Raw genomic sequence first — 17,623 nt, forward strand, 5'->3', positions numbered from 1 at the left:
ATATATATATATACAGTGGTTGACAAATCACCAAAAAATCTACTCGCCACACAAAAAAATCTACTCGCCACCTAGTACCAAACGTGTGCTGCTTGGGCCAATATTTACTCGCCCGGGGGTTAAATCCACTCGCCCGGGGCAAGCAAATGTATAGGTTTGTCGAACACTGTATATATATATATATATATATATATATATATATATATATATATATCTCTGTGTGTGTGTGTGTATATATATGTGTGTGTGTGTGTGTGTGTGTATGTATATGTATTATGTATATATATATATATATATATATGTCACGGGCATTGTAAAATCACAGAAACATAACGTGTGCGTGCGTGTGTGTAGCTGCCGTGTCTTTGGTCAATTTCAGCATGCATTGATTGGCTGCTGAAATTGATGTCGCGCTGCTGCAGCCGGAGATCACAGTTTCAAAAGTCTCCCGCAACTGCAGCAGCGTTGTCGCTGTACTTTGCAGCCAATGGTAGTTTCAATACTTAGACTCCTGTAGTCTGTGCCGAACGCGCGTGCGTACGTCGCGAAGTATGGGGGCCAACAGGGGAGGAGGGGGTTGAGCACACCGCATCCCCCTCAGCACCTCCCGAGGGGAGGGGAGAAGAGCATTGAGAGTGTCGTTACTCGACTGGAGGGGGGACAGTGCTGAGCGCTCCGTGTACCCGTAGCTCTGAGAGAGCTCGGGCGCGTGGTGGAGAGCGCTGAGCCCTCAGAGGGGGGAGGGAGCGCTTGGAGAGCCTGCAAGACATGCGGAGCGCACACTCCACCACACACATACGAGGAATTCACTGTTACTTTAAATATAGGCGTGCAAAAAGCTAAAACACACGTTTTAAGTCAAACTTCTTTGTGTTTTGGCACTGAAATGGTGTTTTGATTTTTAATTAAAAACATCACCATCACAAATACAATTTCTGTGACAAAAGAGAACAACGTTTCACTTAAAATGTGCGTGCTCTGCGCACACACACTTTTTTTTGCAAACACATGGATAATCAGATTATAAACAAACAGCAAGAAGATTTAATTCCAATTAAAAAATAAATGGCAATCAGTGCAGACTTAGAGTCCCAACGTTATGGGGTCTGGCACTCCTCTGATTATTACACCAGCACTGATTGCATAGCGCATAACAAATGATGGCTGATCCCCAATCCCTGTATGCTGCATGTCACAGTGTATCTGTAATATCGCTTTTCTTGTATGTCACTTCAACTCGACCTGCACACATTGACTAGCTCTGGTCAGCCCGCCCGACCCAATCATGGCTGCCAGGCCCTCAAGCCCCAGTGACATCACGGCGATGATGGCGCTTCGGGCGGGCAGAGAAGAGCATTTCCTTGCGTCGCAGGATACTGGGAGGACGGAAGCCGGAGAGGACCGCGATACCTTGAAGTCAGCAAGGCGTAGTCAGCTGTCGGGATTTACACTAGGCAGGATGATACCGGTGACGCGAGGCCCCGCCCCCTTGTCCTTCACAACAATCCTGGCTGGTTGTGCATAAACTCATTGCGGAAGCGGAGCCCTCATCTTTTCCCTATCCAGTCACGTGTTTGCGGAGGTTGCCCGGGGAGACAGGGGGTAGAGTGTGGTGGTCCTCCTCCGCGGGGATGGTGTTCGCGAGTTCCCGCGCGCCGCTGCACGTCCTCGCGGCCCGGACTCGCTCCCCTTCCAGCTGCAGCAGCGGCGGGGGGAGGGTGTGGAGGCGCGCGGGCATCCTTCCCGTGACTGTCACGCGCATGCGCCCCAGAGGTGAGTCTTCCACTGCTGATTACTGACAGGGAGGGAGGGCGCGTGCATCCCAGTCACCTGCTCCTCTTCTATATTACTTTATCACTCGGGGTCCAAGAGAACGCAGCAACCAACACGTTCACACCACTTTCAATGAAATATTTTTTTTTTTTAATGAATCTTCTAATAAATACATAGGTTTCCAGCAAATGTGTGTTTTTAGGCTGCAGCTCGTTCTGTCAGTACAATAATAACCATTAGGCTGCGCTTATAGTGCTGGCTACGGGCGCTGGAAAAATCAAATTGAGATGACTCCCAGTGATCGCGACCAAGCCGTCGCTCCATCGTGTCGCGCTTGCTATAAGCGCACGCGGCGGCGGCAATGCATTTGTTTTGACGCGACGTCGCTGTCGCCCGCACTATAAGCGCAGCCTTACATTTGTACTATTATTAGTCGACTATAACATTAATGTGTTGTTTGCAGGCGCAATCCTGCTTGGTAATAGTGATGCAATGTTTTCTTTTTTTCCCCATTACCCCTGTGGGTTCCCCCAATCCCCAAAGATGTAGTCACTAAGCCCCTGTGTCTGGCACTGCAGGGGAACCAGGAATCAGTGGTTCCTCTGCATTATGCCAGAGGAAAGCTTGTTTTTCAGCTTTGATCGCTGTCACGGTAAAGCCATTGAAGGAGGTTGCATTGTGTGAGCAGTCCAGCAACTACGGGGTTTAACTCGTTTTAGCATAACTTATTTTTCCTGTCTCCTGTGGTAGTCACATGGATGGTCATGGGGCCGTACTCTATTGGGGAATTAGGCTGCGTCCAGGGTGAATCAAGCCGGGCGGAGGCGCGCTGAGGCTGAGGGAAAGCGGGTGCTTTCCCTGGCCTTAGACCGCGCGCCGTCCGGGGGGGGAGGGGGCTGTGACGTCACGGAGCTGGTTCGCCCTCATTGGGCGAACCGCTCACGTGACCGGCCCTGCGCTCCCATGAGTGCGAAAATCTAAAAAATTTCTAAGACCTATGCTTCCGCACGCTTGCGTGCGCGAGCCCCTGCTAAAGCCACTCTCATTGCGGCTGCAGGGGCTCACTGCCGAGCAGCAGCGCGCCTCAGCACAGGTCAGTGCCTAAGCGCTGACCATGTCCGAGGCCTTAGGCCTCGTTCAGGGTGCCAGCTGCAGGACTCGGAGGGAGGGCGTGAGGGAGGCAGTGCTGCAGTTTGCTGGGCGATCTGTGTTTATCCCCCAGCAGACTTTTCAGCGTCGGGGAGGGGGCGGGGTTACACACGGCAGGGTAAGTATCCAAGTTGCAGTCATGAAATCATTCTGAAGAATGATTTCATTGGCTGCCTTGGTCCCTGTGACGCTGCTGCAGCTCCAAAAAACGAAATTTTCGTTTATTGAAACTGTAGTCAGCTTCAACTCCTGGCTTCGGAGACAGGGCGGTTGCTACCCTGAAAACCAGTATTCAAATTGAATACTTTGTTTCTCACGGCAGCACGCACGGCAGCACGCCCTCCCTCCGAAGCCAGCACCCTGAACGAGGCCTTAGAGGTGTAACATGCTTACATGTAAGCAATGTGACAGCTGGCAGGCATTTACATAGTTATATAGCGTCATCCATGTACATAGCGCTTCACAGCAGTAAGGCTGCGGCCACGCTAGCGCTGAGCGCACGGCGCTTGCCGAGTTTAGTTTCTGCAATTTAAATTGGCCTGTCCCCGCTCACACGGTGCACGAGTGCTCACCCAAACTTGGCGCTTGGGGAGACAAAAAAATGTGTTTGAAGCGCGTTCAACAAGCCCCCAACACCCCCACGCGCGCGCTTGCAAAATAGACAGGACACCAAGTGCTCATGCTTGGAGAGCTGGTGATGTCGCCGCTTTCAAGCATGAGCGCAGTCAGCCCCAGTGGGGCCGCAGCCTTAAACTGCGCTTATAGTGACGGCGACGCGGCAAAACAAATGTATTGCTGCCAACGTGTGCACTTATAGTAGATGTGGAGCGACGGATGGGTCGTGATTGCTGGAAGTCAAGTCAATTTGATTTTTCCAGCAACCGTAGCGTGATGTCACCGTCGCCGGCACTCTTAAGTGCAGCCTTAGGCCATGTCCAGGCTGAGAGCAAGCTCTCGCTCGAGTGCCGTGATGTCAGACGCTGAATAAGCAAGGGCGATTACTGTCCAAGTTGAAAATGTGTAGTTGCACGTGTCGGGGAGGGGCGGGGGAGGGCGAATCGCTCACATGACGTGGCGATCGCACTACAAATTAAAATATATTTGTCTCTGCAAGCAGCTGAGCACACACTCTGGACCAACACTTTGCCGTAATGTGTTTAATTGCGTCGAGCACACGTGCTCAGCTTCACCCTGGACGCGGCCTTAAAGGTTGATAGAGAGGGTGCTAGTGGGATATTGAGGGGTAGGACGTTCCAGAGGTGTGGGGCAGTCAGTGAGAAAGACCCAATATAATCTGGTAGACCCAGCTTCAAAGAAACATCATAAAATTATCCCTGGGTCCATATTCGAGAGGTGACAAGAAGGTCACCATGTTATTTATCATTCAAGATCCACCATTCTAATAATAATAATAATTCTATGCTAAGAGAGAATGGGGAAAGACCCGGTTGCAGCCCTGTCTAAGACATGTGAATGTGCTCACAAGCGGTATTTTTTTATTTGCTGTACAATGGAGGGTTTTTGTCACTTCTTTTACCCAATATAACTTGTATAATGTGTGGCTGATCATCAAAATTAGATTTCACAAACGATGTCAAGTCTCAAGACACATCTAGGCCTTGTCACCGCTGCCTGCGACGGCGTGCGCGGAACACACAACCGCCCCAGTAATTACCTGTCCCCGCTGCAGGAAGCTGGATGCACGACCACAATTTAAAAAGTCAAGATATTTGACTTTTGGCGCCGCGGCCGAGCAATGGTCACGTAGGTTCAGCCAATGAGGGCAAACCAGCCGCGTCACGGCATGGTCACGCCCCCACTATCACGATCTTGTCTTTCCCCCTGCTCTTCTCCAGACGTCCAGACGTCCGTCCGTCCCAGCGCAACCACAGATCACGGCTGAAAGATGCATTTTTTTTATTTATTTAAATTGCCTGAATTATGTCTCCCATGGTTGAGGGACCCCCAGTTCCCAATTTGGGTAGGGGTTTATCTTTTTTTAAATTTTTGTCCTAGTTTTGACAAAACTACAAACATGGCTGCTGGGTCACTAACAGAAAGCCTCAATGTCATCTCCTTATGACAGTGTTTTTCAACCAGGGTTCCCCCAGGCATGCCTAAAGGGTTTCCCTGTAATTTTCTGTTAATTTGACAATTGTATCAAATACAAAAGAATTTGCAATGCGTCTGACCACAGAGTTGCTATTAGAGAGGGTTGGGGGTTCCTCAGAATTTCACTTAGGGTTCCTTAACCAAAAAAAGGTTGGAAACCACTGCCTTATGACATTGTGGCTTTCTATTGGCTGCTTGAAGCAAGCTCTGACCCTGCAGCCATTTTGTATCTGGCAGGCAGATATACTGGCCGTTGCCAGAGCTTTGGGAACTGAGGAGTCCTCAGGGGACATGGGAGAACCACGGGGCAGGTAAGGACAACAGTTAAATAAATGTCGAGCAGTGTAGATTGCTGATTTAGCCCATCTGCCAGGGAGGCCTGCAACTCATTGCAAGGGGCTCTGTGTATGTAACTGGATAAATAAATCGCTACAACATTCTGGACCCGTATCTTGGTGACCTAGGAAAATCGCCTAGTTGTAACAAACTGTGCAAATGCTGAAGGGGATATTTTGTAAGGTTTTTTTTTTTTTTTTTTTTGCTCACATAGCCCGTGTAAATGTTCCCTGTTATTTGCAGACTTCAGTGTCTTAACATCACCCCGACATGTCTCGGAGAAGTGGGACATATTCTCATCGGTGGGGAAGAAATTCTACTTTGACACTCATGCAATTGTGCAGGTTCTGGAGGCCAATGGTAATGATATTTCTTTACTTTTGTTGTGAGAGTCATTTCCGCAGCAGTCTGCTCTTCTTCTTTATTTTTGGGCAGTATCGTTTTTATTCTTTTAACATTACCTGAATCGGAGAAGGATGACCAACGGTCCAGCAACGTCCAGGGAGCCTATGGTTCCTCAGATAAAAGGGGCTTCTCACTGAGCTACAATACTTGCTCAGTGGACACAATATGACTGCCGTTGTCAGCCTAGCTCCTGCTAGCAACAGAATGCTACAACATCGCAAAGCCAGCTCTTTCCTGCACACACCAAGTATTTCACTGTAAGCCCTACAGGGAAATGCACCTTTTATTACAGGACGACGTACAGCGCTGCACTCGCACACGTATTTTAAAGGGGGGGGGGGGGGGAATGTAAATTAGCCCAAATCTTCCCAGCATTACAGCTACTAATAATATTAATAATGCGTGTTCTCCTGCACCCCACCTCCAAACACACAGTAATAAACAGAAGCGTCCATCCCCCACACTGGGGATCTCCTATTGGTGTTCAGAACATTAAAGATCTGCAGTCCGTATTTAATATTTGTGTTCCTAGAGTGGCCTGCAATGCATTGCAAGGATGTTACATGGTTGGAGATAGCTTCCATAAGAGCTTTAACTGATTAGACGAGAGCGGGAATACGCAGAATTAGTTGTGCAGATGTGGTAGAACATCATTTTAAAGCTGCCTTTCAAAAAAAATGTCATTCAATATGTGCATCAATACAATCTACACACTGACGAGTGATTAGCGAAGTTGCTGATAAATCCGTTCTCCTGTAATCGATCGCTGAAATTTGGCTGGGGGTTCACTAAATGCATCTTGGGTAATCGTCTGCTGCACTGACAAAGTTCTGTGAGGAAGATCATGTGACCAGGCAGGCACTAGATTCAATTGGTTCACAGCTAGAGAGGGCAGGGCTATAAAAGGTGATGCTGTTTCAAAAGGGGAAGAGGATGTGACTTTGTATATGTTGCTATAGGAACAAAAATGCCTGTTGCATTAGAATACATTTTTTAATGCTCAAGTATTTTCTCATAGTACAGAACTGATTTATTTAAAAAAAAAACATGTAGGATATTGCTTGAACTGCAGCTTTAAATTGTACTACAAGTCATTCTGTAAAATTTGCTTTATGGATTAAAGTGGGTCTTCTGTAGCTATGAAGAACTGAATTATTTGCTGTAAACGCATAACTGGCCTTTCCCAAAATCAGTAGGAGTTCTATATTCTATGATATTTGTCTTTGTTCTATTCAAAGTTAGACTTGCAATGCTTCAATTTTAATTATGTGTAATGAATATATGAAATAATCTGAAGCCAGCGGTGGAGATGTTGGATAATGTATTGCAAGTCTGACTGCTTCCATTCTATTGTGCATCTCCGATACATGCAGTGTTACTTTTGGTGCAGCACATGGATCAATGTATTTCTTCTTCTAATTAAACTACTATATCCTGTAATTTGCAATGAGCCACTCGCAACACAACGAAAATATTCTCCAAGCCTCTGAACTCCTGAAGAGCTCCTATGTACTACAGTATCTGAAGGTCATTGTTCTGTGGGTCTGTCTCTGCTCGGGGTTTGTCTCCCTGGCCAGTTTTGTTTTTTTGAGTTTTGCGGTTTTCTCTTGCTCAGGATTCACAACGCAGCAGTCGGAGATCATTGTATCTGCATTGTTGAAAATCATTAACGCCAACATGGATGTGATCTTCAAGGACATGTTCACCAAAGTGCAGCAGGTTAGATGCATGGGGGTTGGGAGGCAGTCTTAGGCCAGGTCCCCGCTGTCTACTGCAGCGCCCGCTATGGCGGACGCTGCAGGGACAAGAGCCGCCAGACAATGGGGCAGGGCCTGCTGTGAGGGGGGGCCGCTGTGCGGTGAGGTTTTTGAGGCACACATGAAAATTGAGATGGGAACTAGTGATGGAGTGCAATGCCACGCCCCCCGACGGTTCAGCCAATGAAGGCGAACCTGCCAGGTGATGTCATGGCCGCGCCCCAGTCACGCTCCCCTCCCTGTCTTTCCCCCTGCAGCTCTCTGCAGACCGGGGAATTTGGCTGCACGCGCCGCCTGCCTCGCAGATGTGCGTACAGCGCAGGCAGCGGGGCCTCAGCCTTACACTTCTCACTTTTTCAGTAGAATTCCTCTTGTCATAAGCATGCAGGGATATTCTAATCGTAGGTGCATTATTTAAGTACCAATCCCAGACGAACAGGGCACTAACTGCATCTTAATGGTCTGATAGGAGTTTAGCCCATGTAAGGTTACCGAAATGAAACAGTCTCATGTGAGGAGCCTGCTGTTCCTGCATGTTTTTTCAGTACTGAAGGCTCTACTAAGGTTGTTAATTAATGGTCACTTTTCACTTTTGTTGGATTTAAGCTGGGGTTGTGTTGTTGTTTTTTATTTTTTTATTTTTTCCACAGGAGATCTCTCTTCAGCAGGTCATGTCGCAGATAGCATCTGTGAAGAAGGACATGATCATTCTGGAGAGGAGTGAATTTTCGGCACTTCGAACGGAAAACGAGGTACTTAAAACTAAGCAAATAAAGGCTGATAATAAGGCTTTGAAGGATTATGATGTTTTAACACCTGCATGGTTTTACTTTATTGGTGTTCAATGGTAGTTGCCTTAGTTGCATGGATATTACAAGAAGCCCCAAATGGATGATACCAGCTGTCTAGTATAAAAGCTTGCCCTGCTGCAGCTAAAATGGTGTGTAAAATACGATTTTAGTATTTGCTAAGTGGTGCTATTCCATAAGACAACTTATATCCCATTCCATTGAGAATGAAGTAACCTGTATAAAAAAGCATACATAATAAATAGAAGTAAAAGTCAACTCTTGCGTGTAAAGGTGTCTCGGGTGCTCTGAGCTAAACTTCAGATCAGACACCATCTATGCATCAGTTATGCATGTGTTTACTCCTCATACTGTACTGTGTATACCATTCTGGGAGGATTATTTGTGGTCATCCAGACTGCTGCAGTCTGTTGTGAAGTTCTAATTTAACTTCTGTCCTATCCGCTGTTTGTTTGAGTTCTAATCTATTTTTTTGTTTGTTTGTTTCTTTTGAAGAAAGTAAAAATTGAACTACAGCAGCTGAAGAGACAATTAAGTGTGAGTTGTGTCTATTTTTGTGGGAAAGGGTACAACGTATATATATATATATGCACATACACATAGCTCAACCCCGTTATAGCACGGTCTGCTACAACGCAAATCCGCTTATAACACGGTCTGAGCGTCGCTCCCGATTTAAAAACATCTCCAAGTTTTTGTTGTTGTTTGTTTTTTAGCGAAATGGCCGCCGCGTGAGGACTTAACCGGCATCTGCAGCCTCTCCTCCCTCTCCTCACTCTCCTCCCTCTCCTCCCTCTCCTCACTCTCCTCCCTCTCCTCCCTCTCCTCCCTCTCCTCCCTCTCCTCCCTCTCCTCACTCTCCTCACTCTCCTCACTCTCCTCACTCTCCTCACTCTTCTCACTCTTCTCACTCTTCTCACTCTTCTCACTCTTCTCACTCTTCTCACTCTTCTCACTCTTCTCACTCTCCTCACTCTCCTCACTCTCCTCTCTCTCCTCCCCCCTCTCTTCTCCTCCCTCAGGAGGGTATTATGGAGATATGCTGCGGACAGGGAGTTGCCAAAAAGTTTTAACTTGGTTTTAACCTGATCTGCGTGCTCGATAGAGGGTAATTGTTCACCGAGATGATATTCTACCACAGTGCATGACATGAACCACACAATAAATCCTTAGACAAGGCAGGTGATATAGGTACCTGATGAACAATCAGCAAACCTTGATACAGTTCCTAACTGAACATAAATGAAAAATTATTACTCCAATTTGATTTAGGTAGGTAGTCGGTGGAAAATGCTAGTGAGCCAAAAAAAACACAAAGTCCAGTTTCGGATAAAGTCCCTTGCAGTGGTTGCAGCCCCAATAAAGGGATAACCAATCCTCCAAAGGAACCTCCAAAAAGAACAAAAAAAGAGGGGTGCACGTGATGCAAGCAAATATTTTTATATTGTGAAAAATAATCAAAACAGAATATCACATTAATCAATAAAATAATAAAACCGGGTAAATTGCCTGATTGTTGAAGCCCAATTCAGGGGGATCTGTAGTCCCGCGTCACTCTCCTGGGCATCCTCAGTGGGTTCTTGCCAAAGTTGTGTGCGCTGGACACCAAGGGATCGCGCTCGTTGCCCGGAGAATTTGCTGCTGCGGCTGGCATGCTCCTCCCTCTCTCCGTTGGAACCGGGATGTGACGTCACTTCCGATAGTATCCAGTTGACATCTCTGGGAAATCCCGTGGGCTGTGAACTGTGTCTAACCGACGTGAACGCAGACGCTGCTGGAATGCAGAGTCTGTGAGTTGTAGGAACCTGCAGGTGGAGCCTCTCCAATCTTGGGGGTACTGCGTGCTTGTTCCAATGTTAAGCCAACGCGTTTTAGCACGAGGGAGCCGCCTTCAGGGATATTTTGAAAGGAGTGCTAGTCCCCCTTCTTTTACACCGGAAGGGTGGGACCCCACATCAATCAATCAACCTTTTTTTTTATTGTGTAGTCTGTTAACCCCTGTAAGGGATACCTGCAGGGGGCTAGCTATTTACCTCCGTGTAGAGAAGGGGTAACAACACTTTGTGATGGACAGTGGTTCATGTCATGCATATAAGCTAAGTGTATAAACAGAAACAATAATACAATCTATTTCCTTTAAATTCTTTCATTAATAGATTCTAAAACATACTGGACACCTAACAAGCTCCTATTGAACCCCCAAAATAACCACAACATATATATAAGCATATGAGTGTCACAGAGGAGTTCTACTGAGCATGGCAATATATATTTAAAACCAGAGACAGAACATAAAACATGTTCTGTCTCTGGTTTTAAATTAATTAATAGATTCTAACCAGGCGAATGGTAAGGGTTAAAACTGGCTAGCAGAAATGTCCTTTTCTGTGGAATATACATTTAGTTGTTAGAAAAGCCTTCGTGATATAATACTCAGGAATCGGGTTCAGTTCAAAATCGGCATTCTTTATTTTTTCTTCAATCAGCTTTAGCAAAGATACAGCATAATATATAAGGTAGATTATTAGATGCTATATACCATTAGTCAGATTACATTTTTATAAAAAAAAAAGCTTGACCAATATTAAAATGTCATAAAAGATAATCAAAGATTATTATATCTCAATTTTATATATTAAACGGAGACAAAAACATTATGTATATATATATTTATATAACAAACAGCTGGCTGCTGTCACAAACCAAGAGAATAATACACTCTCTAGCCCAGGGGAGCACAATCTTCTTTTTTTTCCCCTGCGCCCCCCTGCCGGCATGTTCTCAACCTCTGCGCACCCTCTTCCCCCTCCCCCCCCCCCTCTCTTACCTCGGCTCCAGTGTTCTGGGCGTCATGGCAACGTGACATCACATGACCCCGTGGCGTCATTTGATGCCGTGTTGCCATTGCGACGCGTCTCCAGATGCCGTCTGAGCCAAGGTAAGGGCAGTTTACAGAGTCCTTCGCCGCTTCCCCGGCATTTAATTTAAGTGCCTTCAGGAAGCGCGTTGGGCCTCTGTAAACCCCGCGCCCCCCAGTTTGCGCACCCCTGCTCTAGCCTATGCTATACAATTCTCCTGGCCAGGGGAGCGCAATCTTTTTCCCCTGCGCCCCCCTGCCGGCTGTCCTGCTCTCCGCGCGCAGAACCCCTCCCGCCCTCCCTCCTTACCGTGGTTCCCGGCGTCTGGGTATCATGACGTCACGTTGCGAGCTGTAAACCCCGCACCCCCTCAGTTTGCGCACCACTGCTCTAGGGAGTTATTGATACTCATGTACTACTGTGACTTCATACAAACTTACCTCTGGTTACATCGTCCTCTTCTTCCAGGAGTAGACAGATAGAAAAGACAACCTCAATTGATCTTTCTACCATGGCATATCTATAAGGCCTCGCGTATAGTGCCTGCGACGGGTGACGTCACCCGTTGCTGTCGCCGCTAGCGAAAGTTATATTTTGCTTTGCGCCAGCGTCGCAAGCTTACTGGCATTTGATTGGTTCAGGGGCTGTCACATGAGGCGACAGCCCTTGAAAAATCAAACATTGCCTGCTAACAAAATTCGCGACGCGGTGTCACTTCGTCACATTGTCGCCGTCGCGCTTACTATAAGCGCACGCGGTGGCGGCAATGCATTTGTTTTTGGGCGACAGTGACTGTCGGAGGCATTATACGCGCGGCCTAAGGCCTTGCCCCCGCTGCCAACTACAGCGTCCGCTGTGGCGGACGCTGCGCGCACGAGAGCCCTCCCCGCAATGGCGCCGGACCCGCCGCGAGGGGGGGGCCGCAGCGCTCGCGCGAGAGCTACTCCTGCTCTCAATAGAATTGAGAGCAGGACTCGCGTCGAGCGATTAGGCACGCCCCCCGGCGGTTCAGCCAATGAGGGCGAACCTGCCGGGTGACGTCATGGCCGCGCCCCAGTCACTCCTCCGCCACGCCGCCCCCCCCACCCCCCCCGGTCTCTCCTCCTGCAGTGAGCTGCAGACCGGGGAATCGGCTGAACGCGCCGCCAAAAGCGCGGCCGCGCGTTACAGCGGAGAGACCGGGGCCTTAGCCTAAGACACATTTACACACCTTAGTGTGCATTCTATATTAAGTGCACATATTGCTCATACGCCTTATTCCTTACCTCACCGGATTTTATTCACATATGTATAGCAGTTCACATTTTGTCATTTATTTTGAATATATGTTAATAACATTTTATTGTTTTATTTTATTAGAGTTTTATTAGAGTTTCTCTGTGAGCCATTGGTAGCTCTTATGAACACCCAGTATTGAGATATTTTTTCTGGGTCATTTATATATATTATCGAATATTATTATAACTGTGTGAGTGCAAATAACAAGGAACTCCTTGTGTGACCCTTTGTGGGGTTCCCCATCGTGTTCTGTGTATGTCCCATATTCCTTTATGCACCTCCAGTTTTACATTGACTGTATCCATTGTTGATAAGGTTTTGCGGCTGTACCTTTTTATGTATTATTATTTAAATTTCCCTCGATTTAAAATTATTATTATTTATTATTTTTTTTTAGGATGAAATTGTCAAGGTTCGCGCAAACATCAAGTTGGATTTTAACATGGAGAAAAGCGGAGTAAAAGAAATGGTATTTTTTTTTTTTATTATTATTATTATTCCAAAAACACCAATACGTGTAGCATATGAACTTTGCATCAGCCATAGAAATCATTATAGTAATTTTATGTGCAGGTAAATCATTGAAAATATTGGTTGATGAAATAATGTTGATAATTAATTGTTGCTATAGTCAGTACTTATGTCTTCTGTTCTGTGGTATTTCTTTGCCTGTTAAAGCATTATGTGTACCCAATACAGCCATGGCTGTCGCTGTTGACCCATGGCACGACTAGGAGAATAGTGGGTGCCCCACCACTGTTAGAGATTGATTAGTTTGACAGTCATCCATAACTAATTTAAAGTTGCACTGATCGGTACAGAGTAAAAAAAAAAAGCTGTGTGTGCTGTGCACGTATCAGATATCCAGAAAGGAGAATTGGAGCACAGCTACATAAAAAATATGCTAGAGAGTGTTTCCCAAACCAAGAGGTTTATTATGGTCAGAGCATGGTACCAGAAAAAATAGAGCCCTCAGGCCCCCACCGACATGTTTCGAGCGTGCGCTCTTTATCAAGGTGTACACCTTGATAAAGAGCGCACGCTCGAAACATGTCGGTGGGGGCCTGAGGGCTCTATTTTTTCTGGTACCATGCTCTGACCATAATAAACCTCTTGGTTTGGGAAACACTCTCTAGCATATTTTTTATGTAGCTGTGCTCCAATTCTCCTTTCTGGATATCTGCCCTTGCTGTGGAGTACCGGATGCACGCACCTAGGAAGGTTAATCCCGGGAGGACCACCTGCTCTAAGTGAGTTTATTTACTCTATTACACCGTTTTTCCTATTCAATGATTTGGCTGGACACTAGCTAGTGTGAGTATTTACCAATTGGGGTTATACTCTTCCGGTTTATTGATACCTGGTGGAAATAGGTGTTTATGCTATAGGTGGTCACCATTTATATGTGGGATACTTCGAGGACAAACATTATGTATACATTATAATTGAAGTTGCTGAGTCTACGTTTTAGAGCACCACACAGTCTGGTTTTCTACTGTGCTGTGCACGCGCATAGTAAGTGAAACTTCTTTGACTTTTGTCACAGAAATTGACTAATAACGCGCGTTTATTGGCAGCAGTACCAGCATCATGAATGTTGAGCGGGTGGGGGAGCTCACAGTGGGGGGGAAGGAATAGGCACATCATTCAGGGGCGGTGTTCGGTACATCACTGGGGTGTGCGTGCGTGTGTCAGTGTGTGTCAGTGTGTGCGCGTGCGTGCGTCAGTGTGTGCGCGTGCGTGCGTCAGTGTGTGCGCGTGCGTCAGAGTGTGTGCGTGCGTCAGAGTAAGTGTGTGTGTGTGTGTGTGTGTGTCAGTCAGTGTGTGTGTGTGCGTCAGAGTGTGTGTGTGTGTGTCAGTCAATGTGTGTATGTCAGTCAATGTGTGTATGTCAGTGTGTGTGTATGTCAGTGTATGTGTATCTCTCTGTGTGTACACACCGTATGTCTCTCTGTCTGTGTCCTGCCCCCTCTCTCCTGACTCCCCCCACCCCCGACGGAGCTGCGGACCCGGGGGGCTCAGTCTGAGTCTTCTGAGCAGATACCCCCCCCCACCCCCCGGCGGCGCGCTCAAGCTCCCCCCTTCCCCACCCCCCGGCGGCGCGCTCAAGCTCCCCCCTTCCCCACCCCCCGGCGGCGCGCTCAAGCTCTCCCCTTCCCCACCCCCCGGCGGCGCGCTCAAGCTCCCCCCTTCCCCACCCCTCGGCGGCGCGCTCAAGCTCCCCCCTTCCCCACAACCCGGCGGCGCGCTCAAGCTCCCCCCTTCCCCACAACCCGGCGGCGCGCTCAAGCTCCCCCCCCGGCGGCGCGCTCAAGCTCCCCCTTTCCCCACCCCCTCCCGGCGGCGTGCTCAAACCACCCTATTGCCAGGCGCCGCTGGCAGCCGCTTCTGCGCATGCGTGGCGCGCGGCATGGCAGCGGGCGGCGGAACAGCGGCGCCGTGGCAGTTAGGAGCGGCGGCTATCGCCGCCGCATGTGAGCAACTAGGTGTGGGTGTGTGGGAGGGTGAGGGGTACGGCGGCGATTAGGAGCGGCGCCGGCGGCTATCGCCACCGCCGCCGCCACATGTGACAGGGGAGGGGCGTGTGAGCGGAGCGGCGTCCATTACGTGACGTCACTTCCGTTTCACATTTCGCCCCCCCATCTATCCAGTTTTATCCCATCAGAGGTGCCACTAAAGAAGTTTCACTTAAAAAAAAAAGCCGTTTTTAGCTAGCCATGATGGTAGCCATTTTTAAGGTTCCCGTTACTATGAACATTTGAAAAGAAACAGGACAATAGGACAGTGTGTGCTATCTGGCCAGTCCTAAGGAGGTAGCTCAATACGATTGTGCACAAAGTGTTACATTGGAATTTTTCCACCCCCAGTACGCTGATAATGAAAAGAAGCTGCTGGAAGTCGGAACAGAAATAGTGGAACTGGTAAGTATATGCCCTGTTTAAGATCTGAACGCTGTTTTGGGACTCCGTAACACAACCCTTGTCCTCCAGGGGTAACAACCGCCCAGATTTTCAGTATTTTACTCATTTACATTGCAACTAACCTTATTCTAATTATCACAAAGACAGCTTGCTCACAATGTATTAACCTTAAAACCTGGCCTGTTGGTATCCCATGAGGAATGAGCATGAATGCACTGCAATCACAGTACATTGTTCCATGCATTATACAGATTGATTTGTGTGCAATGCATTTCCTACCAGCAGTGAAGACTAGATTGTAATGCCACAAGATGAGATGTGGTGTATGTAGTGGTTAAGGTGTTTGCATTCCATATGTACAATGCTTTGGATACCTACACTCTGTATGATCTTGTGCAATTAACTGTCTCCTTTTTCCTCAGCCTTCCCAACCTACACTTGTGTAATGTTACCATTTCTCCCAATACTATCCAGTCATGGAAAAATGTGTCCACTCCCAATTAAGCGATTACTATAACAAGACAAATTTCCCTAGCCAATTCCAACCTGGCTTTTGCCCCAAACACTCCACCGTAACTACCCTGCTAAAAGTTTGCAATGAAATCCAGTGTGGAATGGAACTGGGACAACTCACTGGTGCAATATTCCTAGATTTTGCAAAGGCTTTTGATACTGTTGATCATGCTATCCTGCTTGACAAACTCCAGTACTCTGGAATAGGGAAGCTTGCTTTAAACTGGTTTCAGTCCTACCTATCAGGTAGATCCCAACATGTGTCCATCTCAGGCTCTAACTCCAACCCCCTGGATATCACCTGTGGTGTCCCGCAAGGCTCTGTTCTGGGGCCCCTACTCTTCTCAGTGTTCATCAATGATCTTCCCACAGCTTGTAAGGAAGCCTCAATACACATGTATGCAGATGACACAATCTTATATGCACACAGCCATAGCCTCTCCGACCTTGAACACATACTTCAATCTGACTTTTTGAGACTCGAAAACTGGATTTCCCAAAACAAACTGTTTTTAAACACTGACAAGACTGTAACAATGGTATTTGGGACCAAAACTACATTTGTAAAGCTTCCAGTGACTGAGCTCCAGATCAGAACCAACACTAACGCCACCCTAACCCCTGTCACTAGTTTTAAATACCTGGGCATATGGTTTGACTCCCACTTAACATTCGGGATGCACATTGATACCCTGACATCCAAAACCTATGCCAAACTAGGTGTACTTTACAGGAACAAATCCCCCCTAAATCTGCTGATCAGAAAGCATATCGCACAGCAGATGCTAATGCCAATTATCGACTATAGAGACATAGTATATGGCTCGGCACCCCAAACCCACCTTAGCAAACTTGACACCCTCTACAATTCAATATGCCGTTTTGTTCTCCAGTGCAACTACAACACACATCACTGCGAAATGCTCAAAGAACTAGATTGGTCCTCACTTGAGTCTAGGATTCAAATCCACCAGCTGTAGTTCCCAATTGCTAAAAACAGATAAACATGGTCTGATAACCATATATAGAGATGCATATTCTTTGTTTTCTTCATGCTTTGTTTGGTGTGCAGCTGTTTTTGTTCCTGTCTTTGACATTTTATTAATTTTGTTTTCAGCATACTCAACAAGATAGGGCAATGACACAAACCAAAAGGAAGATAGACACAGAGGTAGCAGGACTCAAAACAATGCTAGAATCACATAAACTTGACACTATCAAATATCTTGCAGGTAAGAACTTGGACCGAGATTATTTCCCACTTGTTTACTTTTGTATTTTTTTCCTCTCCCTCAGGAAGGAGAATTCAACTGAAGTTTCATTTTACATTTAAAAGAAAAAATACTTTACATAAGGTTGTAGTTATTGATGCGTCTGCCATATTGAAACTTGCCTTGAATCAGTGTTTTTGTTTTTGTTTTACTTTAGGGTCAGTGTTTACATGCCTTACAATCGTACTTGGATTTTACCGGCTGTGGATGTAATAAAGTATTCGTTTAACCCGTAAAACATCATTTTTTTTTTTCTCCCTTTAATCATCAAAACCTGTCTTGCTGGCCACGAATATTTTTCTAAACGGTTCGAGTGTAATGAATTCAGTGGCATTCTTATATTTATTTATTTTTATAATCAACTGTGTAACCAGAGAATGGAGATGGACCACCGCTGTACTATATTAAATATCCAAGATGGTGCCTCATGTACAGCACGTT

The 17,623-nt window shown here is 46.8% G+C and overlaps 1 protein-coding gene across 1 annotated transcript; it reads left to right on the forward strand.

The window, feature by feature from the left end:
• The first annotated feature begins 1,361 nt into the window (after positions 1-1,361).
• On the forward strand, positions 1,362-17,420 carry MCUR1 (mitochondrial calcium uniporter regulator 1). The gene is made up of 9 exons (XM_075585666.1): positions 1,362-1,773; positions 5,614-5,730; positions 7,391-7,494; positions 8,183-8,284; positions 8,837-8,878; positions 12,875-12,946; positions 15,345-15,398; positions 17,029-17,143; positions 17,340-17,420. The coding sequence occupies exons 1-9, from the start codon at positions 1,632-1,634 to the stop codon at positions 17,393-17,395; spliced, it is 804 nt and encodes a 267-aa protein (XP_075441781.1). The 5' UTR covers positions 1,362-1,631; the 3' UTR covers positions 17,396-17,420.
• Positions 17,421-17,623: the final 203 nt, after the last annotated feature.

The sequence above is a fragment of the Ascaphus truei genome, chromosome 2 (genome assembly GCF_040206685.1).
Source record: "Ascaphus truei isolate aAscTru1 chromosome 2, aAscTru1.hap1, whole genome shotgun sequence".
Taxonomy (NCBI): Eukaryota; Metazoa; Chordata; class Amphibia; order Anura; family Ascaphidae; genus Ascaphus; species Ascaphus truei.